The sequence below is a fragment of the Carcharodon carcharias genome, chromosome 10 (genome assembly GCF_017639515.1).
Source record: "Carcharodon carcharias isolate sCarCar2 chromosome 10, sCarCar2.pri, whole genome shotgun sequence".
Classification (NCBI taxonomy): Eukaryota; Metazoa; Chordata; class Chondrichthyes; order Lamniformes; family Lamnidae; genus Carcharodon; species Carcharodon carcharias.
This window is the reverse complement of record NC_054476.1, coordinates 158,533,473-158,558,710: the sequence shown is the minus strand read 5'-3', so window position 1 is coordinate 158,558,710 and position 25,238 is coordinate 158,533,473. Positions and strand designations below refer to the sequence as shown.

General features: G+C 43.8%; 1 protein-coding gene across 1 annotated transcript in view; it reads left to right on the top strand.

Moving 5' to 3' along the window:
• Positions 1 to 3,893: 3,893 nt before the first annotated feature.
• tlcd1 (TLC domain containing 1) overlaps positions 3,894 to 25,238 on the top strand; it is a 63,362-nt gene continuing 42,017 nt past the window's right edge. Inside the window, exons 1-2 of the mRNA XM_041198017.1 lie at positions 3,894 to 4,285; positions 24,405 to 24,487. Of these exons, the coding sequence (XP_041053951.1) occupies positions 4,086 to 4,285; positions 24,405 to 24,487 (283 nt within the window). The 5' untranslated portion in view covers positions 3,894 to 4,085. The remainder of the gene's footprint in view (positions 4,286 to 24,404; positions 24,488 to 25,238) is intronic.

Sequence of the window (25,238 nt, the reverse complement as noted above, 5' to 3'; positions counted from 1 at the left end):
TGTAACTGTGACCCCTCAGTTGTGCGCTGTATTGCATTTAACCTCACACTTAACCCACACTGAGTAGCAATAACTTCCCAGTATGCTAAAAAAAATTAACTCTCATTTAGCACAAGCTGCAATAAGAATTATGTTATCAATTATTCTGAACCAGAGAAATATCATCCCCTAGTGGTGCATATTATGTATTACAACTTTTTTTCTCTTTCAGGTGTTATGCCCACTGTTCTCAATTTCCAGCTTTCATTTTTGATTTAGTGATTTTTGGATGTCAGATTCATTGGATGGATCAAATGTCAGCAGCTATACTTTATGCGTGAGTGTCAGCAGGCTGTTCACCATAAAACATACCGCAAGCAGGCAGAACCCGGTTCTTACCCAAGGACTCGAAACGTTAACTCTGTCTTCCTCTCCGCAAATGCTGTCAGGCCTGCTGATTTTGTCCAGCTATTTTTGTTTTTGTTTCTTATCCAAGGCCCATGTACCTGTAATTTCAATGGGGTTAATTAATGGGACAGGAGCTTTGGGAAATTATCCACCCCCCCCCCCCCACCCTACACCACCCCCCCCCCCCCCCCCCCCCCCCATCCCCCGCTTCAATGCATTGGAGAAGCCCAGCAGGTTCATTCGATCGAGGCATTGGGCAGAACCTTCTGGTTGGCGCGCCAGTGGCAGAGTCCACATGCCAGCGCTTAAAATGTCACGCGAGTGTCCCGACGTTAGCGCGCGGCATCGCAATATTTCGTTCGGCAGGCACGCCATTAATTAAAGGCCTAGCTAAGGCCATTAACTCTCCAATCGACCAGGATTTTGAGGGGCCCGTGGCTCGGCGCACAGGCCCAACAGGCAGGCAGGTAAGTGAATTATTTACAAACCTCATCCAGTGGCGGGATGAGGTTTGACAGCGGTTTTAAAAACGTGTAATAAAGTTTTTGTTTACTTCATTAACGTGTCCCGCCTCGTGTGACATTTTCACGTGAGGGGGACATGTTAATGAAATTTTTTATTGTTCTATTTTTTGTATTTGCCAGCCTTTCAGCCATCTCCCTGAGGCAGCACTTAGCCTCAGGGAGATGTGCGCTCTTTTGTGCGCTTGTGCGAAAGATCTCACTCTGGCAGTTGGGGAATTCCCCCCCGCCCGCACAGGAAGTGCATAGTGCTTCCCGTCGGGCGGGCCTTAATTGGCCTGCCCACTTAAAATGGTGGCGGGGCCCATTTCGGCGGCAGCAATCAGCTGCCCGCCCGCCGCCGAGTCGGTCGGGCCCACCCGCTCATCAAGGGCAAAATTCTGCTCATTAATGTGGGCACTAGATGATCATTCAAATAGAAACAATGTGAGGGATACGGGGAAAAGGCAGGAGAATGGCACTGAATCGTAATGCTCTTTCAGAGAGCCGGTGCAGACACGATGGGCCGAATGGCCTCCTTCTGCATCGTAACAATTCTGTTAGCTCAACCAACTGAGCGTTAACTAGGGATCGGACCTGTGACACTGCTGGTCTGTAAGGGATTTGCTGGCCCCAGCAATGGTAGATCAAGAGAAGGCAATTGTGCAGGAGAATGTAGTGTCAGCAAGCATTGGTGACCATTCAGCTGCACTATTGAGTGAGCAGGCATGTACGCTTTCAGCTCTGTGATTTGCAACAAATCTCACGTCAATATTTCAGCTGTATCCAGGCTAATTTTGAAGTTTACAAAGATTTGATTATAATGTATGTGCGATTTAGGTACATCAGCCAATGCCAATTTATATTTAAACAGTGAAATGAAGCACATCATCCCCCCATTCGCTGAGCCACAGTTTAATTCTGAGCCATACAGAACAAAAGTCCTAAATCCAATCCCTAGTCTGTATTAAGAGGTCATATAGGGTGAAAGTGGTGATATTGCAATTGATCTTTCCCTGGGTTGGGTTGCAGCACATACAAGGTTTATGCATCTTCTGGAGAATAGATGCAGGTGGGGTAAGGAGAAGTTTGGGCCAAGCTGAAGTATCTCCATCATTAAATTAGGCACCAAAATTTGTGGTCTATGCTCACATATGGTCCCTTGGGTGAGTACCAGAAGGATGTAACTTTCAATGAAATTATATTCTATTTAAGATCAACATGGCGGTCCTATTACCTGGCAGTCCCAGTATCTGACACTTCCAGTATCCAACATTCCCAATACATAGTATTCCCATCACCTGGTATTCCCAATATCTGGCACACCCATCACCTGGCATTTCTAGCAGCTTGCACTCCCAGCACCTGGCATTCCCAGTACCTGGCATTCCCAACACCCAGCAATCCTAGTACCTGCTACTCCCAGTACTTGGCACACCCATTACCTGGCAGTCCCAGTATCTGACACTCCCAGTATCCGACATTCCCAATACATAGCATTCCCATCACCTGCCGTTCCCAGCACCTTGCACTCCCAGAACCTGGCACTCCCAACACCTGGCATTCCTAGTACCTGCTACTCCCAGCACCTGGCACTATCAGTATCTGCTATTCCCAGTACCTGGCATTCCCAACATCCGGCATTCCTAGTACCTGCTACTCCCAACACCTGGCACTCCCAGCACCTGGCATTCCCAGTACCTGGCATTCCCAGTACCTGGCACTCCCAACACCCGGCATTCCTAGTACCTGCTACTCCCAACACCTGGCACTCCCAGCACCTGGCATTCCCAGTACCTGGCACTCCCAACATCCGGCATTCCTAGTACCTGCTACTCCCAACACCTGGCACTCCCAGCACCTGGCATTCCCAGTACCTGGCACTCCCAACATCCGGCATTCCTAGTACCTGCTACTCCCAACACCTTGCACTCCCAGCACCTGGCATTCCCAGTACCTGGCACTCCAACACCCGGCATTCCTAGAACCTGCTACTCCCAGTACCTGGCACTCTCAGTACCTGCTATTCTCAGTACCTGGCACTCCCAGTACCCAGCATTCCAGTAACTGAACTCCCAGCACCTTGCACTCCCAATACCTGGCATTCCTAGTACCCGGCACTCCCAGTACCTGGCATTCTCAGTACCTGGCACACCCAGCACTTTGCACTCCCAGTATCTGGCACTCCCAGCATCTGGCATTCCAAGTAGCTGGCACTCCCAGTACAAGGAACTCTCAATTTTCAGCTCTTGACTTTAATGACTGTAAAATGAGGAACATCATGAATTTTTTGCCGATCTCCATGACTGATTTTCTGATCTGTGCTCCAGTGGAGCGAGCCGCATGTCAGCAGAGTCGTGCATTTTAAACCATTCACTTTATTTTGGTTAATGACATCAAATGATTCCCTCAATGTACAATACAAGATCCCGCCGGAAGGTCCATCAACCTAAACTTCCTTTCTTCACAGCTGCTGCCTGAGCGACTCGATGTTTCCAGCATTTTCTGTCTTGAGTTCCGATTTCCAGCAGCCGTAGTATTTTGCTTTTCATCCCCTTGGACATAAAACTATATCTTATAACACACCCCTGCGCCTGTGTGTTTGTCGGATGTCAAATTTAAGTCATCTGGAGTGAGATTCACTCATGTAAAACCGGAGACTTTTACATGTGTTAAAACTGGTTCACAGTCGAGCTCTTTTCTGTCTATAAACTCAAAATTTATTTATAACTCCATGTACATCAGTGGGCTTCCCTTTGCATTAAACGCTGAAGTTACCAGGGTGCAAGTTTGGTGACATTGATATAACATAAATTAACTGTAAAATAAACACCCTTCTATTTTATAGACACCCAACGTTACGCTGGGATACGTTGTGATATAAAAAAAATTGGTTTTCAACATGGGAGCAATGCTCCACCCAAAACCTTCAGCCCAACTCCCAACTTGACTAAAAGTCCTCCTTTGGCTGCCTTGTAATACATGCGGTCCCCTTGTCCCCTCGCCAATTGAACGCGTTTCAAAATCGCCGCAGCAAATCAGGATCTGTGGGCTGGCCTTTCTCCACCAACAAGGGATCGGGGAGAAAGAGAGAGAGAGCACGGACCAGCCCTTGCTTGCTTGTATGGGGAGAGGCGTTTCCAGCGCCGCTCCCACTGAATTGAAAGCGCTGCTTCTTTCGGCGCCGCTGCTCCAGCCATGATTGCCCAGAGTCATCCCATTCTGTCTATCCTTTTCTTTGCGTTGAGTTTCAAGACGCTGCGAGTCCTGCTGCGAGCGCAGAGTTTCACTCTCCCCCCTAAACAGGTCGAGGGGAACAAGACCAAGTCTTGGAGATGGACCAACCTCAGCGTCTCCCTTGTGCATTCAGCAATCACAGGACCGTGGGCTTTGTTGTGGTACGTTGCTTAAAATAACCATCCACATACACGTTTACGGGCAGAAGCGCAGCCGACAGGAATATGGTTTTAGTATACTGGGGGGGGGGGAATCTAATCGCAGCGTGTTTCCAATACTTTCCTTCATTGTCAGCGCAATTCGAGTTTAAAATCTTGTGAGTCACTTGTGGCGTTATTGGCATCTGTAGGCATCCTTGTAAAATGCCTTTTATATGAGAGCAGTGTTCTCTGTCCAATGTTACATCCAGACCATCCTACTTTTTAAACCATCAGTGGAGTTTTATTGATTATATTAATTTATGTTTTGCCATTTTTAAAGATAAAACAGGACTAACACTTTGGTTTCATTATGGTAGGAGCTCTACAAGCTGATTTGAGAAGGTTGAGTACCCTAGTTGCAATGTGGAAAACCCTCTATTAAAGTTGAATCCTGATTGGTTGAAAATGTATTATCATTGGGGGTTACCTTGGCGATATCATAATGTTGCTGTTTCAAGTAGGTTCAACCCATGTACTGTATGAGGTAGATTCAAACCTGTACTGTATGATGCAGGTTCAATTCTGTGCTCTAAAGTAGGTTCAACCCTTGTACTCTACAACGTAGGTACAATGTAGTCAACTCCATACTTCAACGTAAGCTCTGTACTCTACAACATTGGTCCAACCCCCTGAACTCTACAATGTCGATTTTAAAACTGGAGCCTACAGATCCTATAGGATCCACAAGGGGTTTTACGCACAGTCAGTGGGGTAAGCGGATTTCTAATTGGATGTCATCAGATTTTGGTTTGTCTTTTTATTAACAGCATATGATTTCTAACACTGCTTACTGCCAAAAATTGGAAATTCAACAATTGGCTGCATTCTATTCTTTTCATTTACAAACTGTCAGAAAGTGGGTCAGTATTTTCAGGAGACCCCTAGGAGTGTATCAGTATTTTCTGTATGTCTGTATGTGTGTCTGTGTTTCCAAGGAGACCTTAGGAATGCATCAGTATTTTCATGGGGCCCCCAGGAGTCTGAATATTTGAAGAGAATTCTTGGGTGCATGGAAGTGGAAGACTTGTTAAATGAGTACTTGGTGTTTTAAAACATAGAGGTGACAATGTGAGTTATCCAAAGGAAAACTGTGCAATTGATTATGGAAAACTTTTACTAGGAATACGTAAGGAAATTTCAGATGTGTTAATTGTAATTTTCCAAAGCTCTCCAGGTTTTAGAAAATGTTCTTTGGATTGGTAAACTGCACATTAGAAATGTCTCTGCTTTATTCAAGAAAGGGGAAGGGAAACCGCATAACTACAGACAAACCACAAACTACAGTGAAACATCAGTTCACAGAATCTCTACAGCACAAAAGGAGGCCATTCAGCCCATCAGTTCTGCACAGGTTCTCCAAAATGTGCGATTTACTTAGTATCATTCTCCTGCCTTCTCCCCATAACCCTGCAATGTTCCATTTCACCTAACACCCTAATTCGCTTTTGAATGCCTCGATTGAACCTGCCTCTGTCACATGCTCAGGCAGACCATTCCACTCGCTGCATGAAAAAGTTTTTTTTTTCCAAGTTGTTTTTTGCAGAATACTTTAAATCTCTGCCCTCTCGTTTTCGATTCTTTCTCAGACGGGAATAGTTTTTCCCTATCTACTCTATCCAGACACCTCATGATTTTGAATACCTCTATCAAATCTTCTCTCAGCCACCTTTCCTCCAAGGAAAACAGTTCTAACTTCTCCAATCTTACTTCATAACTTAAGTTCCTCATCCCTGGAACCATTCTCGTGAATCTTTTCTGCACTCTCTCCAATGCCTTTGTATTTTTCCTAAAGTGCGGCACCAATACTCCAGCTGAGGCCGAACTAGTATTTTATACAAGTCCACCATACCTCCTTTCTCTTGTACTCTATGCCCCTGTTAATAAAACCCAGGATACTGTATACTTTTTAACCACACTCTCAATCTGTCCTGCCACCTTTAATGACTTATGCACATATACACCCAGGTCTGTCTGCTCCTGCACCCTCTTTAGAGTTGTAACCTTTATTTTATATTGTCTGTTCATGTTCTTCCTATCAAAATGAATCACTTCACATTTCTCCACATTGAACTTCATCTGCCACCTGTCCACCCATTTCACCAACTTGTCTAAGTCCTTGAAGCCTACACTTGGAAAGATGTACTACCGAGAGGCTTCTATAGTTGAGCAACAAACTTTGCTACAGAGCTGCTGGATTAGCTGCAGGCCTCTGGTGAGGCTACAGTACACTTTCTAGGCTAGGAAAACTTCACCCCTTAGAAGATTCCCCATGCTCGGTGCTGATTGGTTGATCTGACCACGTGATCCTCACTCAGTAAGGCTGGCCTTAAAGCAACAATCACCACACCCCTCCCCCTTTAATTCCTTGTTTTACATTCCTTATTTACACAAATTACTTTATATAGGTGAATAGAAGACAATATCAAACATCTGAAAGTAATCACACCGGCACTTTGCATGAATTCAGATTACACACTTATCTACATAGGTCCAGTAATTACAAATCAGGTCATTGAGGGGGTTTTCTGTTCCAGGTAGAGGGGTGCAATTCTATAGCCTGAGGCTCTTCCAAAAGATCAACACTAACAGAAACTGCGATACTGGTACCTCTTTTGACACAGGCAGTTCATCACTATTTCATTCAATGGAGAAATCAGCTATGTCTATAACATGTCGAACAGGTACTTCGATGCTTATGGGTTCAATAACATTCCTTGGTAGCAACACTGACTGTGGAAGCGTCTCCCTGCTCCTCAAGTGATCCACGTGCTTACGAGCGATCCAGCCTTCCACGTCTACTTGATATGAAAGGGATCCAGTCTCTCAGACAATAATTCCTGGGATCCAACTTGGACCACCACTGAAGTTTCTTACATATATGGCTTCATCCATTATAAATTTCCAGGTTCTGCTATGCAAATTGTGGCTTGATTTTTCTCTACCCTCCCTGGGAAATTTGGAAAAATGAGACTCAGTTTTGGCCTGAGACGATGCTTCATAAGCAGTTCTGCTGGTGGAACTCCCGTTGTTGCATGCGGAGTCGTGCGGTAGCCAAGCTAAGAAGGAAATGTGAGATTTTGGTTTCCAATGTTCCTCCCGACAATCTTTGTAGTCCTGACTTGAACGTTTGGATGCTCTCTCGGCTAGTCCATTTGATGCTGGGTGGTAAGGCGCAGTTTGGATGTGTTTAATGCCATTTAGATTGATGAAGGTTTGAAATTCAGCACTTGTAAATACGGCTCCATTGTCTAATACAATAACATTGGGAAATCCATGAGTCGAAAAGCATTGGCATAAACTTTCGACGGTAGCATGAGACGTAGATGATTTTACCTCAAAAATCTCCCTCCATTTTGAGTGTGCATCAATTATGAACAAAGACATTGTGCCCAGGAATGGACCCACGTGGTCTATATGGATCTGCACCCATGGTCGGCTAGGCCATTCCCAATGGTGTAGTGATGCTGCGGCTGGCATCTCTTGTAGCAGTTGGCACTGTTGACAGTGCCTGACTAACTTCTCAATATCTGCATCTATGCCAGGCCACCACACGAAATTCCTGGTGAGCATTTTCACTTTAGAAATTCCAGGATGAATGCTGTGTAATTCGGGTACGAGCAGTTCCCTGCCTGGGACAGGAACAACTACTCTTGCTTCCAGAGTATGATGCCATCCTGGCAACTCAATTTGTATTTGCGGGTTAAAAATTGATTCATAACCGCGGAGACCAGCTCATTTAACCATCCTGTAGGTATCCGGTCTCTCACTTTTTGGACAGAAGCAGATCTCGATTGGTCCAATTCCTGATCTGCTTCATGCAGATGGGCGACGTGTCTAAAAAATTTAATGCAAGATGACTTCTTGGGGTACAGGTGTACATGAGATGTATTCTTGCAAGGGTAGGTGGCTAAGGGTGTCTGTGCTCACTATGTGTATCCCAGGTCGGTGCTTGAAATGTATTTGTAGGCGGACATAATTAATGCCCTTTGCTGAATTCTTGCCGAGGCTATTGGCGGGATAGTCTTGTCTTCTTTGGAAAGGCCCAAAAGCGGTTTCTGATCGGAGACAGCAGTAAAGTGCCTGCCGTGTAAGTACTGGTGGAATTTTTTAACTCCGAAGACTATTGTCAGTCCTTCCTTTTCGATCTGCAAATAACCTTTTCGGCCACAGAGGGGGTTCTTGATACGTAACCTATTGGCCTCTCAGAGCCGTCGTCCATTTCACGGGACAACACTGCACGAGCGCCATAAGGAGAGAGTCGCAAGTCAATATCTGTTCTTTAGATGGGTCAAAGTACACTAACAGGGTTGAGGAGTGCAGCAGTTGTTTTACTGTGTGGAAGGCTGCCTCCTGTGGCGCCTTCCGGGACCAGCAATGGTATTTCTTCAGTCTGTGCAAGGGGGCCAGTTCAGTCAATAAGTTGGGTAAAAATCGCCCATAGTAGTTTACCATCCCTAAAAATGATTTGAGTTTGGTGATGTTTGTGGAGGAAGGCGCCTCCTTTAATTGCCTTAGCTTTTACTTGCACAGGGTGTAATCCTTGTGCGTCCACACGGTGCCCCAGATAGATAACCTCCGTGGCTTGGAAAGTGCATTTCTCCTTTGTGGGTGGACTTCAGCTTCCAGAAATCTTTTTAATACCTCCTTTAAATTTGCTAAATGCTGGGCCTCTGTCGATCCAGTTACGAGGACATTGTCAAGGTATACTACAACCCGTGGTGGACCCTGTAGCAAACTCTCCATCATCCTTTGAAAACATGCCAAGGACACGCCGAAAGGTAGGCGCATCTACTAGAATAAGCCTTTGTGAGTGCTTATTGTGACATACTCCACCCGGTATGCACACGAACAGGGAAGAGACCTCATCCAGAGTGAGACACAGCCAGAGTGAGTGTGGGTATTAGCAATTTGGTGTACAGTGGGAATTCGGTGCAAAGGGGAAGAGGTGCTCTTTGCATCTTTTCTTTGCCATCCAACTTCTTAAATCTTCAGAGAGTGGTCTAGCTCTGCTACAGCAAGAGGCTACAAGGGAAAGGAATGGCTGGTAAGTAGTGGGTAAGGTCAGGTAAGTATTTACTCCTTTTATCACTTATAGTTTAAGGTCTTTTTGTGGTTTATAGTTTGTATATTCTGTAGTAACAAGGATCAGGAAAGAAGGGCCCTAGAGTAATTGATTTAAAAAGTTTCATTTAAAAGGGATAAGTCATGGCAGGAGAGCTCAAAGCCATGGTGTGCTCCTTGTGCACCATTTGGGAAGCTGGGAACATTTCCAGTGCCCGGGACCAGCTTGTGTGCAGGAAGTGTGTCCAGCTGCAGCTCCTGGAAGCTCGGGTTTCAGAGCTGGAACGGCAGCTGGGGACACTGTGGAGCGTCCGCGAGCCTGAGAGCATCGTGGATAGCATGTTTAGAGAGGTGGTCACACTGCAGCTGAAGGGACTTGAGGAAGGAAGGGAATGGGTGACTATCAGGCAGTCCAAGAGAAACAGGCAGGTAGTTCAGGGGTCCCGCTCGCAAATCAGTATTCCATTTTGGAGGATGATGAGGGCGCTGGTTCCTCCAGGAAGTGCAGACAGAGCCGAGCTTCTGGCACCACAAGCAGCCTGTCTGTACAGGAGGGGAGGAAGAGAGGAAAAGCAATAGTAATAGTGGATTCTATAGTCAGGGGAACAGATAGGCGCTACTGTAGCCATTAACGTGACTCCAGGATGGTATGTTGCCTCCCTGGTGCCAGGGTCGGGATGTCACTGAACAGCTGCAGGGCATCCTGAAGGGGGAGGGTGATAAGGCAGAGGTCATGGTACATGTTGGTACCAATGACATAGGTAGAAAGAGGTATGAGATCTTGCATCAAGAATTTGAGTTAGGCAGTAGACTAAAAAGCAAGATCTCTCGGGTTGTAATCTCTGGATTACTCCCAGTGCCACGTGCTAGCGAGCTCAGAAATAGGAGAATAGCGCGGATGAATACGTGGTTTAAGAGTTGGTGCAGGAGGGACGGTTTTAGATTCTTGGATCACTGGGACCGTTTCTGGGGAAGGTGGGACCTGTACAAGTGGGACAGTCTACATCTGAATCAGAGTGGAACTAACATCATTGCGGGCAGGTTTGCTAGTGCTGTTGGGAGGAATTTAAACTAATTCGGTAGGGGGAGGGGACACAGAATGTCAGCAGAATAGGGACACATCATAATACAGTAAAACAATCAAGTTAGAGGGAGTACAGCTGCATTAAGTTTCAAGGGAGTAAGGCAAGGCTGGATGTCTCTACTTTAATGCCAGGAGTATTACAGGTAAAATGGATGAGTTAAGGATGAGGATTGACACGTGGAATTGTGATATAGTAGCCATCACTGCGATGTGGTTGAGTGAGGGGTAGGATTGGCAGCTCAACATTCCTGGATATAGAATCTTCAGGCGAAACAGGGGAAGGGGTAAAAGAGAAGGAGGCATTGCATTATTAGTTAAGAAGTCAGTTACTACAGTAAGGAGAGATGATATCTTGGAGGGGGCATCGAATGAAGCTTTGTGGGTAGAGCTTAGGATTAAGAAAGGGGCAACCACATTGTTAGGTGTTTATTATAGACCCCCAGATAGTCAGCGGGAAATTGAGCAAATAAGTGCACAATTTGCGGAGGTGTGTAAAAGCAATAGAGAATTATATTAAGTGATTTCAACTTTCCCAACATTAATTGGGATAGACGTAATGTTAAGGGCTTGGATGGAGTGGATTTCTTGAAATGTGTACAGGAGAACTTTTTAGGTCAATATGTAGAGGGTCCAACAAGGGATTGTGCACTGCTGGACCCAATTCTGGCAAATTAAACCGGACATGTGGCTGAGGTGTGGTGAGGGAGCATTTTAGTGATAGCGACCACAACATGTTACAATTTAAACTTGTTATGGACAAAGAAATAGACAAGTTGCAAAAAAATGTTTTGGATTGGGGGGAGAGTGGATTTTAGTAAAATAAGGCAGGATCTGGCCAAGGTAGACTGGGAACAGCTACTTGTGGGGAAATCTACAGAGGAGCAGTGGGGGGTGGGGAGGGGGCATTGATAAAGGAAATGGTGAGGGTACAGGCTCAGCATGTTCCCTCTAGGGTGATAGGAAGGAGTAACAAGCCCAGAGAACCATGGATGACCAGAGATATTCAGGATACGATGAGAAGGAAAATAGAGGCTTTTAGCAGGTACAAGGGAAGAAAATCAGCGGAGGCAATAGTGGAGTACAGAAAGTGCAGGGTGGGGCTTAAGAAAGCAATTAGGAGAGCAAAGAGGGGAGATGAGAAAGCTCTGGCTGGTAAAAGTAAGGAAAATCCCAGGATAGGTATATCAATGGGAAGAGGCTAACCAGGGAAAGAGTAGGGCCCATTAGGGACCAAGGGGGCAATCTACTGGTGGAGCCAGAGGACATCAGTAGAGTGTTGAATGAATTCTTCACATCAGTCTTCACCCAAGAGAATGAGGATGAAGATATTGAACTCTGGGAGAGAGACTGCGAGGTTCTTGAGCAAATTAATATAGGGAGTGACAAGGTATTGGAGGTGTTGGCAGGCTTAAAAGTGGACACATCTCCAGGTCTGGATGATTTGTGTCCCAGACTGCTGAGGGAGGCAAGGGAGGAGATTGCAGGGGCTCTGACCCAAATTTTTAATTCCTCTCTGGCCACAGGGGAGGTGTCAGAGGCCTGGAGAACAGCTAATGTGGTTCCGCTATTTAAGAAGGGTTGTAGAGATAAGCCAGGGAACTACCAGCCAGTAAGTCTCACGTCAGTGGTAAGGAAACTATTGGAGAAAATTCTGAAGGAGAGTATCTATCTCCACTTGGAGAGGCAAGGTTTGATCAGGGATAGTCAGCATGACTAACAAATTTGATTGAATTTTTTGAGGAGGTAACCAGGTGTGTAGATGAGGGTAGTGCAGTTAATGTAGTTTATTTGGATTTCAGCAAAGCCTTTGACAAGGTTCCACATGGGAGACTTGTAAAGAAGGCAATGCACATAGGGTACAGGATAATTTGATAAGGCAAATTCAAAATTGGCTTAGTTGTAGGAGACAGAGGCTGATGACAGAAGGATGCTTTAATGACTGGAAGCCAGTGTCCAGTGGCATACCACAGGGATCTATGCTGGTTACTTGTCATTTATATAAATGACATAGATGACTATGTTGGGGCTAAGATTAGTAAGTTTGTGGATGACACAAAGATTGGCCGGGTGGTTAACAGTGAGGTTGAGTATCTTGGGCTACAGGAAGATATAGATGGGATGGTCAAATGGGCAGATAAGTGGCAGATGGAATTGTGAGGTTAGATGAATGAAAAGTGTGAGGTGATACACTTTGGAAGGAGTAATTTGACAAGGAAGTATTCAATGAACGGCATGACATTAGGAAGTTCTGAGGAACAAAGGGACCTTGGTGTGTATGTCCATAGATCTCTGAAGGCGGAGGGGCATGTTAGTAGGGTGGTGAAAAAGGCAAATGGGACACGTGCCTTTATCAATCGAGGCATAGATTACAAAACTAGGGAGATCAGGTTGGAGTTGTATAGGACCTTGGTGAGGCCACAGCAGGAGTACTGTGTGCAGTTCTGGTTGCCACATTATAGGAAGGATGTGATTGCACTGGAGGTGGTGCAGAGGAGATTCACCAGAATGTTGCCTGGGATGAAACATTTAAGTTACGAAGAGAGGTTGGATAGACTTGGTTATTTTCATTGGAGCAGAGAAGGCCAAGGGCGATCTGACCGAGGTGTACAAGGTTATGAGGGGCATGGACAGGGTGGATAGGGAGTAGCTGTTCACCTTAGTTGAAGGGGCAGTCACGAGGGGACATAAGTTCAAGGTGAGGGGCAGGAGGTTTAGGGGGGATGTAAGGAAAATTTTTTTTACCCAGAGGGTGGTGACGGTCTGGAATGTGCTGCCTGGGAGGGTGGTGGAGGGTTGCCTCACGTCCTTTAAAAAGTGCCTGGATGAGCACTTGGCATGTCATAACATTCAAGGCTATGGACTAAGTGCTGGTAAATGGGATTAGGTAGGTAGGTCAGGTGTTTCTCACGTGTCGGTGCAGACTCGATGGGCCGAAGGGCCTCTTCTGCACTGTGTGATTCCAGGATTCTGTGATGTGTTATCTAACTCGAGTTGATGGTACACGTGGCTGATATCCAATGTAGTGTAGGATTAACCTCCTGCCAGCTTTGCGTACAAGTCTTCAATTCTTCAACTTGGCGGCCCAATTAAGTGCTAACTTATCAGCGCAAATGCAGACGGTCTTATCTGGTTTCAGTATAGGGACGATAGGTGCTGCCCATTCAAAAATTGAACCGGCTTTATGATGCCTAGTTACTCCAACCAGTTTAACTCAGCATCCACTTTTTCTCTTAAGGCATATGGTACTGGTTTTGCCTTAAAAAATATATTGGGGAGTTGCCTCTGGATCAACATAAATCTGGGCTTGCAAGCCTTTGATTTTCCTAATTCGTTGTGAAAGATGATATCATTTTTTTTCAACAATTCTAGCGGTCCTCCTGCCTGCACTTGAAAAATTTCGGACCGATTTAACTTGATTTCTTTTAGCCAATCACGACGGTCTTTCCCCAGTCACTATTATTACTGGGAGCTGGGCTGACTGCTGCCCTTAGCTCACAGGTACCATGGAGATGACTTTTACTTTTATGGCTTCTCCCGTGTTAATCTTCAACTGGGCAGAAGTTCTCTCCAGGCTTAAAGGTTGGGCACCTTCTCTCAGGTACTGAAATGTGTGCTCACCCATCACTGGCTGATGCCCCTGTCCCCACCTCCATAACTAGAGGCTTCCCGTTTACAGAGAGTGTGACAGTAATAGGGTTTGCCTTGATTGCTTTAAGATTAAAAAGAGAGTGAATGTCAGAATCAGTTACTTCAGGCTCTTTCACATTATGCACTTCTAACATCTTTGCTGGCTGGTTACTTGGCAGTCTGGACTTAGCTCTGCACTGCTTTATCAAATGTCCTCTTTTGCGACAGTAATAGCACTCGGCCTCCTTAAATCTACATGTTTCAGAAGTGTGGTTACCGCCACAACAGTAATATTTCAACTTCAGGATCGCTATCTGATTGCCTCCGGTGCATATTTTTGATTTATGGGTGATTGGGGTTGATTCCCGCTTCGTGGCTATTTCTCCGGTTTTGGCACCAGACCTGGCTGCAGGTTCCCACCCTAACTGGCAAACGGTGCCGTTTTGCAATTTCTGTACCTCCTGCAAATCTTTTTCAGCGCTTTCTGTTGCCAGCGCTAGCTCCATGCTTGTTGAAAATTTATATCGACTTCTGCCAGCAATCAACGCTGAATGGCATTATTGCACATGCCAAAAACTAACCAATCCTATAGCATGTTGTTCAAGGTCACTCCAAAATCACAATTCTCTGACAATTGCTTCAACTTAGAAATATAAGTCGCGATCGATTCGCCTGGGGCCCTCACCCTTGTATTAAATTTGAATCTTTGCATAATGACTGATGGTTTGGGCCCTTCACTAAATCCACGAGCTCACTGAATGATTTTGAGTTGGGCACGCTTGGGGCTGAGAGACCTCAAATAAGGTCGTAGGTTTGACTTCCACAGATGCTTAAGAAAATTGCTTTGCGCTTTGCCTCCTCCCCCATTTCGTTGGCCTGGAAATAAAACCCGAGGTGCTCAGTGTATTGAGTCTGGTCCTCTGTGGAGGAGTCAAATGGATCGATCCTCCCAAAGAGAGGCATCCTGGTGAGTATATATTTTTTTCCTTCTTTAAAATGGGATACTTCAGTTGTAGGGTGAGAGGCAGCGCCAGCATCATTTATCCTCGTCGCCATATGTAGAGATGTACTACCGAAGCTTCTTTAGTTGAACAATGAACTTTATTTACGGAGCTGTTGGATTAGCTGCAAGCTCCTAACAAGGCTACAGTATACTTTCTAGACCAGGAAAACTCCGTCCCTTATAAGCTTCCCCATGCTCGGTGCTGATTGGCTGTTCTGACCACGTGATCCTTATTTAGTAAGGCTGGCCTCAAAGCAGCAATCACCACGCACTATTCTTCTCACAGTTCAGAACGCTTCCAAGTTTTGTATCATCCACAAATTTTGACATTGTGCCCTGTACATCAAGGTCTAGGTCATTAATATATATCAGGGAAAGCAAGGATTCCAACACTGACCCCTGGGGAATTCCAATACATACCTTCCTCCAGCCCATTAACCACTACTCACTGTTTCCTGTACTCAGCCATTTCGTATCCATGTTGCTACTTTCTCTTTTATTCCACAAGCTATAACCTTGCTCATAAGTCTGTTTTGAAGTATATCAAATTCCTTCTGGAATTCCTATGTATACCACCTCAACAGCATTGCCCTCATCAACCCTCGCTGTCATCTCTTCAAAAAAAAACTCCAGTAAGTTAGTAAAACATGATTTTCACTTAACAAATCCATTCTGGGGTTTTCCTTAATTAACCCACATTTGTCTATGTGACTATTAATTTTGTCCCTAATTATCATTTCTAGAAGGCTTCCACCACCAAGGCTAAACTGACTGGACTATACTCACTGGGTGTAATGTTTGCAATTCTTCAGTCCTCTGACACCACCGCTGAGTCTAAGGGATGCTGAAAAATTATGGCCCATGCCTCCGCCATATCCACTCTCACTTCCCTCCATTTCCTTGGGTGCATCTCATCCAATCCTGGAGCCTTATCAACTAGTACAGAGCCTATTCAATACCACCTCCTTATCAATTTTAAACCCTTCTTGCGTCTGACATACCTCCTCCTTCATTGCGGCCTAGGTAGCACTTTCTTCTTTGCTAAAGAAAATACAAAGTGTTCATTTAATACCTTAGCTATGCCCTCAGCCTCCAAGCGTAAATCCCCTTTTTGGTCCCTATTCGGCTCCACTCCTCCTTTTACCATCCCTTTACTATTTATATTCTTTTAGATGATTTTGGGATTCCCTTTAATGTTAGCTGCCAGTATCTTTTCATACTTGCTCTTTGCTTCTCTTATTTGTTTTTTCACCTCCCCTCTGAACCTTCTATATTCAGCCTGCACCTCAATTTTATGTTCTATCTGACATCTGTCATAAGCATACTTTTTTGCCCTTAACTTAATTTCAATCTCTTTTGTCATCCAGGGAGCTCTGGATTGGTTTGCCCTAGCTTGACTATGGCAGGACTATCTCTTCTTTGAATAGATCAGGCAGCATCTGTAGAGAAACAGGGTCAATGTTCCAGGTTAATGACCGTTCATCAGAACAGGCTGGATTCCTATTTGTCTCCTTTCCCCGGTTCTAATGAAAGGTCATTGACTTGAAACATTAACTCTTATTTATTTCTTATTTCTTTCTTCGCAGTTGCTGCCAGAACTGTTAAGCAATTTCATCATTTTCTATTTTTATCACAGAGTAATGAGCATTTGAACAAGTATGAACTGATCAAAGTGTGAACTTGGGTGGGGTAGGACTGAGTATTCTAGCTGAGATTTTTGAGGAGGTTACTCTCATGGTGGATAGAGAGGTATCTATGGATTAGGCTTTTCAAAAGGCAGTTGATAAAATTTTGAACGAGATTATTAGCAAAAATAAGAGTGCACAGAATTGAAGGCAGCCTTGAGGCATGGATTTGGTTTTGAAATGTAGGAGATAGAAAATAGGAATGGAGGGAACCTTTCCTGAGTGGCGGATGTGAAAAGAGGTGTTTTCCAGGGATGTGTTCTCCCCTTCATGCTCGGTGTGATCACCTAAGAAATTGGCAGGACTCCTGCCGATATCAGGTAATATCTTCATTGTTGTATATAAATTGGGGTCTGATGTCGCACATAAGGCCCTAATGCAATTCTAAAGTTAAACTGTGTAGCACACATTATATTTGCCCAAATACTGCGTGGAATGCTGCCACACCAGCATCCCATAAAGGGATGAAAATATAAAATGCTGGAAACGCTCAGCAGGTCTGGCAGCATCCGTGGAGAGTTTGTGTTTCAAGCCGAATATGATTCTTCACCTGAAGAAGTCATATTTGACTAAATGTTAACTTTCTCTCCCTCCACAGATGCTGCCAGACCTGCTGAGTATTTCCAGCATTTTCTGTTTTTAATTTCAGATCTCCAGCATCCTCAATATTTTGCTTTTATTCTGTCAAGGGATGGCTGGAGGCTGCTCACAAAAAGGCCTCGTTGCAGGTGAGTGGTTGATTTTTGGGGGTCCGCGGGGACCTTCTCACCATAAAAATCCTCCTGGCTGCTGTCAGATCTTCCACTACCCCTAGCCCCCGAATCGTCAATGCACTCAATCACCCTTGAGGGTCCGCTGCCAACTCAGTTCTTGAAATGGGATGATGGGTTTCCCCCCACCAATGATCAACAAACTGCCTATCAGCATTCCTTTATTGCTGGAAGCTCGTTGACTTTTATTGTGAGGAGGCCTGACCTTAAAAATGATTCGGGCTTCCAGTGAGCTTCATCAGTCTCTGCTCACTGCCTGCTCGATCTGAGCTCCACAGCAAAATCTACCCTTAGACCACGAGATTTCACACAGCACTGATCTGGCAAAGCATAAAGTACTCCAGGAACCTCTGAGAAACATCCTATGCCGCGCCAGTGAAGTTTTTCTCTAATTGTTAAATTATGTGTAATTTTGAGCTTTAACATCTGGGCCCACTGGAAAGCGGACTGAAGCAGTCAAGCTTAATCTTGCATGCAATGAGAGGAGACTTTACATTCTTTCAGCCTAAACTTTGATTTTTAGACATTGATCATATATCATTTAATTTAAAATCAAATGAAATTAAATAGTCATGCTGTATCTCATGATCTGAGGTGTCAATATTGGCTCAATGGTGGCACTCTTGCCTATGAATCAGAAGGTGATAATTCAAGACTCACTCCAGAACCTTGATCTAGAATCCAGAATCTAGGCTGACAGTTTAGTGTAGTACTGAGGGAGTGCTGCACGGATAGAAGCAGTCTTTCAAATGAGATGTTGAAATGAAGAGCCTCTAAGGTTCTATGGTGAAAGGTTCTATGGCAGTATTGATAGAAAAGCATGGGAGTTCTCTTCGTCTGCCGGCCTACAGCATCCCTCAATCAACACCACTGAATCAGCTTACCTTATCCTTTATCTCATTATTGATTGTGGCATCCTGCTGTGTGCACGTAGGCTGCCGTGTTTTACTACATTATAACGGTGACCACATTTCTGAAGTGCATCAGTGGCTGTGAAACACTATGGGACATCCTGAGGATGCGATGGGTGTTACATAACTGCAAACCCTTTCTTTGCGTGAACATAGTGAAGGATCTTGCAAGGCACGTTACTATGGTAGCAACAAACCTAGTAATAACAGTTGAAGCAAATCCAAGTTACAGATCAAGCAGGAGCAGTAAAATTAGAAGCCTCACAATATGTAAAATGTGCATTCAAATCCATTTTTTCCCTGTTATTTTATATCAATCATTAGGAATGTTGGAAAGCTCAGTGTTAGCCAGGGTGTCACTGGGCATTGCAAAAAAAAAACACGTTTCGTTGTTTTACCATAATCACGTTGCTGATAATTAGATTGCTCCCTTATGCAATAAGAATCTGCGTTTGCTTTCCTTTGGAACTAGGCTTTATCTAGTTTTGGTAAAAGCAGATGTCTAAATCAGTATGTTCAAGCAGATGACCAAATAAGTCCGAATTATAAATCTGAAAACAACAGTTATACAATGGCTAGAAATAAGAAGTAGATAATAAACTCCAGTTGTTGTTAAGTTCAAGAAGATTCTTTAGTGCTTAATGTCACAAACTCAAGGGGCAATAAAATAGCAATCAGAATCACACTGCTGGTTACTTTGCTTGAAAAATTAGAAAAAAATGAAAGTACCAGAATTTTCCCCCAGCTCATTAAAATGAATGCTTATAACTATAATGCTTATTTCTCCCAGAGAGTCACCATTCATATGGCTCAATTCAAGTTCTTTTAAAATTGTTTCCATCTACAGTTTTTAAAAGTTATTCCTTGCAAATTGTTAAGTGGAGCTTATTGCTTGCATGGTACGTCTGGAAATAAAGACCATTCAGCTGATCTTAGCTCATCTACATTTCTTTAGTTTTGTTAGATAAAGGTATCAAGGGGTATGGAATAAAGGCAGGTGAATGGAGTTGAAATATCATATCAGTCATGATTTAAGGAAATAGCACAACAGCTATTGGCCTATTTCGGTTTCTGTGTTCCTAAAAATCCACAGTTCCCTCACTATAGCATTGGACTGTTCCTTGAAAATGGGTTTTATTTCCATTAACCTACCCAGATGTCCAATCCATTGGGTTGATAGTTTTCTCTTCATGTGAAGCAGAATTATAGTAGCCCTAATCTGACTTATTTTACTATCAAAGTTTAATTTGAAGTAGTCTTTTCTATACCATTTACAATCTGAAATATCTCTTTTCGAGAATGAAAAGCCTAAGTCTCACCAGTCTTTTCCCTTAACTCACTCCTCTGGCGCTCAGCATCAGATTTCCAGGTTGAGCAGTCTCAGAGATATTAACCTTTAAGTAGCGTCTCCAAAATTTGCTGAAACAACCGAGGGTCCTAGTGATATCCAAGGTTGCAGTCCCTGTGTGGGTCCCTGGGGCAAAGCTCCCGTTCATTCCTGAATTTTTGGAGGCCAAGGAGTGGTGTTCCTTGCAAGCTAATGCTGTTTTTTGGACATGTTAACATTTATAAAAATGACTGTGAACCAGCTTAAAGATTGCAAAGTGTGAACCAGATTGGAAGTCCACTTAAACATTCGAAGTTACTGTCTTTCACTAGAATAGTTTACGTTTTTAAAGCAAATGCAGTCAGTGTGGGTGAAATTTGAAAGGTCTGTAAATTGATTAGTAAACTTCGCTCATAATGTCAGCACTCCAGTAATAAGGTCCTAATTTTCAGAAATACATAAACCTTTTTCAATATATTCGTGACAACACTGAGTATTAACTCTTGATAAACTGGAATTTCACGCACTGCCCAAACATTAGACTAACTCTTTCCAAGGCATTGCTCAAAAAATATGCAGGCCTGCTTCATTGTTCCGAGATTCCTATAAACCCTTGCCAGTTATAAAATGTTAGCATTTCTGTACCTGAATCCCCAATCCTTCACTTGGTCGATGATGCTATGTGATTAATATATTTGTCCTCTACAAACTCAACTCCAGGCTCCCTGTGAGATTTTAATAAATGTTCTTCATGTTTGTCTGGTTCTCATCCAGACAGATGTAAAACTTTGCTTCATGAAAGGCTGACTTGTCTTCCCACCCCTCTCGATTTGTAGCAGGTTACAGTGAAATACAAACACAGTGCAGCAAGCTGCCACAGAGCAAGACAGGTAAGGTAGTCTTGATGCAACAGTGCTGAGTTTAAGGCAAGATGGGTATCAAACCCATGTGACTCGTGGAAAAGTGGTGAGAGTTGACATGTCTGGTGTTTCCTGTTTGTCTCAGTAGCCAGGACCGGACACAGAATTTAAAGTGTAGTCCCATCAGAGGATTGTAGAATTTAAGCATGACTTAATCTGGTCTTTATACTTTTTTTTGGACTCTATAGCTCAGTACTCTTATTTCCATTGTTGATTGCTGTTCCAGAGTTGAGTGTCAAGTCAACTGATTTTCCTGAATCTCTGTCAAATTATGCTTAGCTATTTTGACACCGCTTATCACTTACTTTTCCGTTTAGATGCAATGCTTTACATTTATCCGTATTAAGTTTCGTCCACCCACTTACATATTGAACCTAACTCATTTTGTCGTTCTCTGTCTGGTTCTTCAGATTCAACTCTGCTCTCCCCAGTTTGGTGTCATCTGAAAATCTGAACAGTACAAGCTAAAATTTTGAATCAAGGGGTGCTGACATTGTTATGTGGCTGAGATTTTCCATGCCTGCTGGCATCGGGCGTGCTCGGTGGTGTGGGTGGACAATATGACGAGAAGGCCAAATATCGGTTTCGTGACGTCGGGAAACCAGTTTGCAATCGTCTGCTCCGCCCACTGATGGCAGGCTGCGTTCCCCACCATCAGCATATCATCATAAGGCCAGCCCGCTGGGCTCACCCGCGCCCCTCCCCCCACCCCCCCAAAGCTGGATCATCCGTCCATGTTAATGGACAAATGCACCGACGTGTTTCACAACAGCGTATATAAGGTGTGCACTTAGCAGGCTGCACTTTGCTTGGGATTTCAAGGTTTGTTTGCCTACCATGCTTTGGTCTTCACTCACAGTCATCAGCGCCAGGCTTCACAGGCAGCACCACATCACTTTTAGGGGGGGCTCACGGGTAGCTCTCTACTTACCAGATCAGCCATATGTGGCTTTTCAGTGGCTGCAGGGCAAGGTCTTGCTGTGGGGAAGGGGGAGAAGTGGCCTCAGGCAAGGGAAGAGGCTGCAGGACGAGAGCTGTACTGGGGAAGTGGGTACCCCAGGGTGTGTGTTGGGGGCATCAGTTGATCTGTGCAAGTGGCCTCAAGGTGGTGAGGGCTGAGGAGGCAGTCTCCAGAGGAGATGAGTCCAGATGGGTATGTGTGTGAGAATGGGGGGTGATGTCCCTTGAGCTGGCAGTCAGTAAGATGCCAGTAAATGTGTGATGGGTTTGAGTGCATGAGTGATGAAATCGTTGCTATACCCTGGCTGCATGGGTGAGATCATTCATCCTCAATCATTCATTGGATGGCCAAGCTCTTCCGTGCAACATTGGCACTGATCACCACTGCCATCGCCTACCAAGCCAGAATGGTAATGTTGCTGTCCCTCTTGCAGCCAGAGTGGGGGTAGAGGACATCACAGTGGGGCCTCCAAGGCGTCCAAAAGGCACTCAAGGGCTGCAGCCTTCTTGCTTTTCGGGGCCATGTCTTCTGGGCTGGAAGCACTAATCACGGCTGTACTTTAAATCTGGTGCCTGGAGTGATGAAGTGGCGAGATGATGGTGTCACAGACGAAACGGAGTCCACCCATCATCGAAATGGCCTGTATCCCGGGAATGCATAATTAATGTGGCGGGGTTGGGACAGTATGGCGTGAAAACCCACCATCGCGTCCAGTGAGTAAAATGTCGTTTACCTGCCCGCTACTGCAATTAGTGCAAATCTGGGACGATTCTGCCCAGTATTTTCCTCCATGCTGATATCACTGCAACAACAAATATCCTCTATTTCTTACCGTTCAGCCAATTACCTCTGCATTCCTAGGTTTTACCTTGAAAACCACCTCATTAGGCTTCAGTCTTGGCTTTTGCTGTGGAACTTTGTCGAAGATTTTTGAAAGCATTAATACACACAGCTATAGCACTTTGAATTGTCAAATCCTCAAAGGGAATCCAGAAAATGGTCAGACAGAATGATCTTTTTCTGGACTTGGTTTGAATGTATTCATTATATTAATGTCCTCAAGTTTACATCCAGTAATTGATTACGTTATTTTTACAAAGTTCAAAGTTACAAAGAATTTCAGCACAGCAATAGGCCTTTCCACCCAACAGGTCCACGCAGGTGCTTATCCTCTACATGGGCCTCCTCCCATCTTTATCTTTATCTAACCTCATCAACATATCCTTCTTTACCTTTCTTCCTCATGTGTTTATCTAGCTTCCCCTTTATGCTGGTCACATCAAATAATCCCTGTGGCAGTGAATTCTACATTCTAATCACTCTTTAGGTAGATAATTTCTCCTCTATTCCCCACTAGATTTATTAGTATCTATCTTCTATTTAATGCCTCTAGTTCTGGTCTTGCCTTCTTTACCTCTGTCCTATCAATCTCTTACATAATCTTGAAATCTTCTATCAGGTCACCCCTCATTCTTCTCTTTTCTAGAGAAAAAAGCCCTATCCTGTTCAGTCTTTCCTGATGGGTGTTAGCTCTTAGTTCTGATATCATTCTAGTAAATCATTTTTGCAGTACTCCTTTCTTCCGATAAGGACTAGAACTGATCACAGAACTCCAAATGTGGTCCAACCAATATTCCATACAAATTTAACCTTAACTTCGCTGCTTTTCAATTCTTTCCCTCACTTTAGAATTGAACCCCAGTGCTATTTTTGCTTCTTAATCACCATAATATACCTGATACTAATGAATTTTTAATTGCCTGTCTGATACAGGGCCCAGGTATTTTGGATTATCTGTAATGCTCTGCGTGCTCCCTCTGTCTAGTGCAGGGTGTTAGATTTGGAGTCACAGTGCTAACCAGCTTTATCTTCTAATGATATTTTTTACAAAGTCCTGTAATACATCCATTTTATGATATATGTATAGAGAAAATGCCCTGGGGATGTGAGAATACAATCACAGTGAAAAATTTTGCAATTATCTGAATGCAGATAGAGAATTGGAACCTGACCTAATTTGGATTTGCAAGAATACAGTTCTTTGAATAAAATAGATGTGTGCAGTTCACAGATAGTAAAATATATGCTGAGTAACATTGCAGTGTGTTGAAGGGAGTCGTACATGGAGCCTCCACACGGTATTAAAATGTCAAGAAAAATAGCGTAGAAAAAGAGGCGATTAAGCTTTTGGTGGCATATACTGGAAATTTACCCATGGATTCCCATGAAAATATGTACCCTATTGGCCTTAGTATGGTGGTGGACTAGCTACTGAGAGGTTATGAGTTTAGTTCTCCCCAAGCTAATTAAATTCAATAAATCTGGTTATTTTGTGGGCTGGCACCAAAAAAAAGATAGCTGTGAAAACTTGTCAGATTGTCATCTTTCAGGGAGGCACCTGCCATCCTTGTCTGGTCTGACCTCCATGTGATTCCAGTCCCACAGTAAATACTGCCTAGTCTGTGTTGCCCACGTTCCAAAAGCAAATTTTTAAAAATACAATTGAAAAGTGCTTGAAAGCAATTCTTTGTGAAGCATGAGCTTACAAAAGGAAATTGTCTGCAGTAAATAACATGGCCTATTAATACAGGAGGTGCAGTCTCTAAGCAAGTGCAGTCAGATTAATTTAGCCAACTTCGGAGCCCTACACCAGACACTGTGGTACAACTTGGTTTCTGTAAAACAGAGTTCAACAGTATAACATGTCTCTATTTTTTTTTCTCTTTTGCAGCGTATACAACTCTCCTGAAATGTTAACTGAAATTTTAACGTTCCAAAGTTCCTTTTCATACTTGCTCGTCTGTGTTTCCACAGGTGAGAATCTCAGTCATAAAGAATGTCATAGGCAGTATGAAAAATAATGGCTTTCATCCACAGCTAGTTGCTTGTTCAAAGCTTGAGACTGTAATGTGTAGCACAGGATAGATCTCCCAGCTAGGAATCCTTTATAAGACTCCTTTATAATACATTTATAATTTGTCAGTATTGTGGGGTGGCAATGGTCATAGTGATTTGATAATATTAGCCTGCTAATTGTTAAATATTTGTTTTATTGCATGATGAAATAACTTCACTACAAAATTAGGAATTCATTATATTTGATGCTGTGATGTTGTCGTATAAAGTTATATTAAATTTCCAATTTTAAATTGGAAAATTATTGTTTTAAACTGGCATTCTTTCTGTTGTCTTGCAGTTGTAATATTGCTGGAGCTAGATTCCTTCGTGAAAGCCACACAAGCTTATAGGTTTGGCACCATGCAGCAAATACCAATACTAACCACTGCAGAATAACAACAAGAATAACTCCTCCCTGTGTACTGCAGCTGGAGTCTCATTTTGTGTTCAGTATTGCACCTCTCTTAATTTATTCAAGTGAATTTTAAACAGGTGATTAAAGCCCTCAAAAGCAGCTTTCAATTTTAGCATTCCCTTAATTGGATTCACACAAGAACATGTATTTAGGGAGATCCTCTGGGTGTTTCCACTACTTTAACCAGCCTGCTTATCCTGGCTCCAGACTCGTAAGCACAGTTCTTCCCTGTGTCTGTACGTCTGCTGTCAG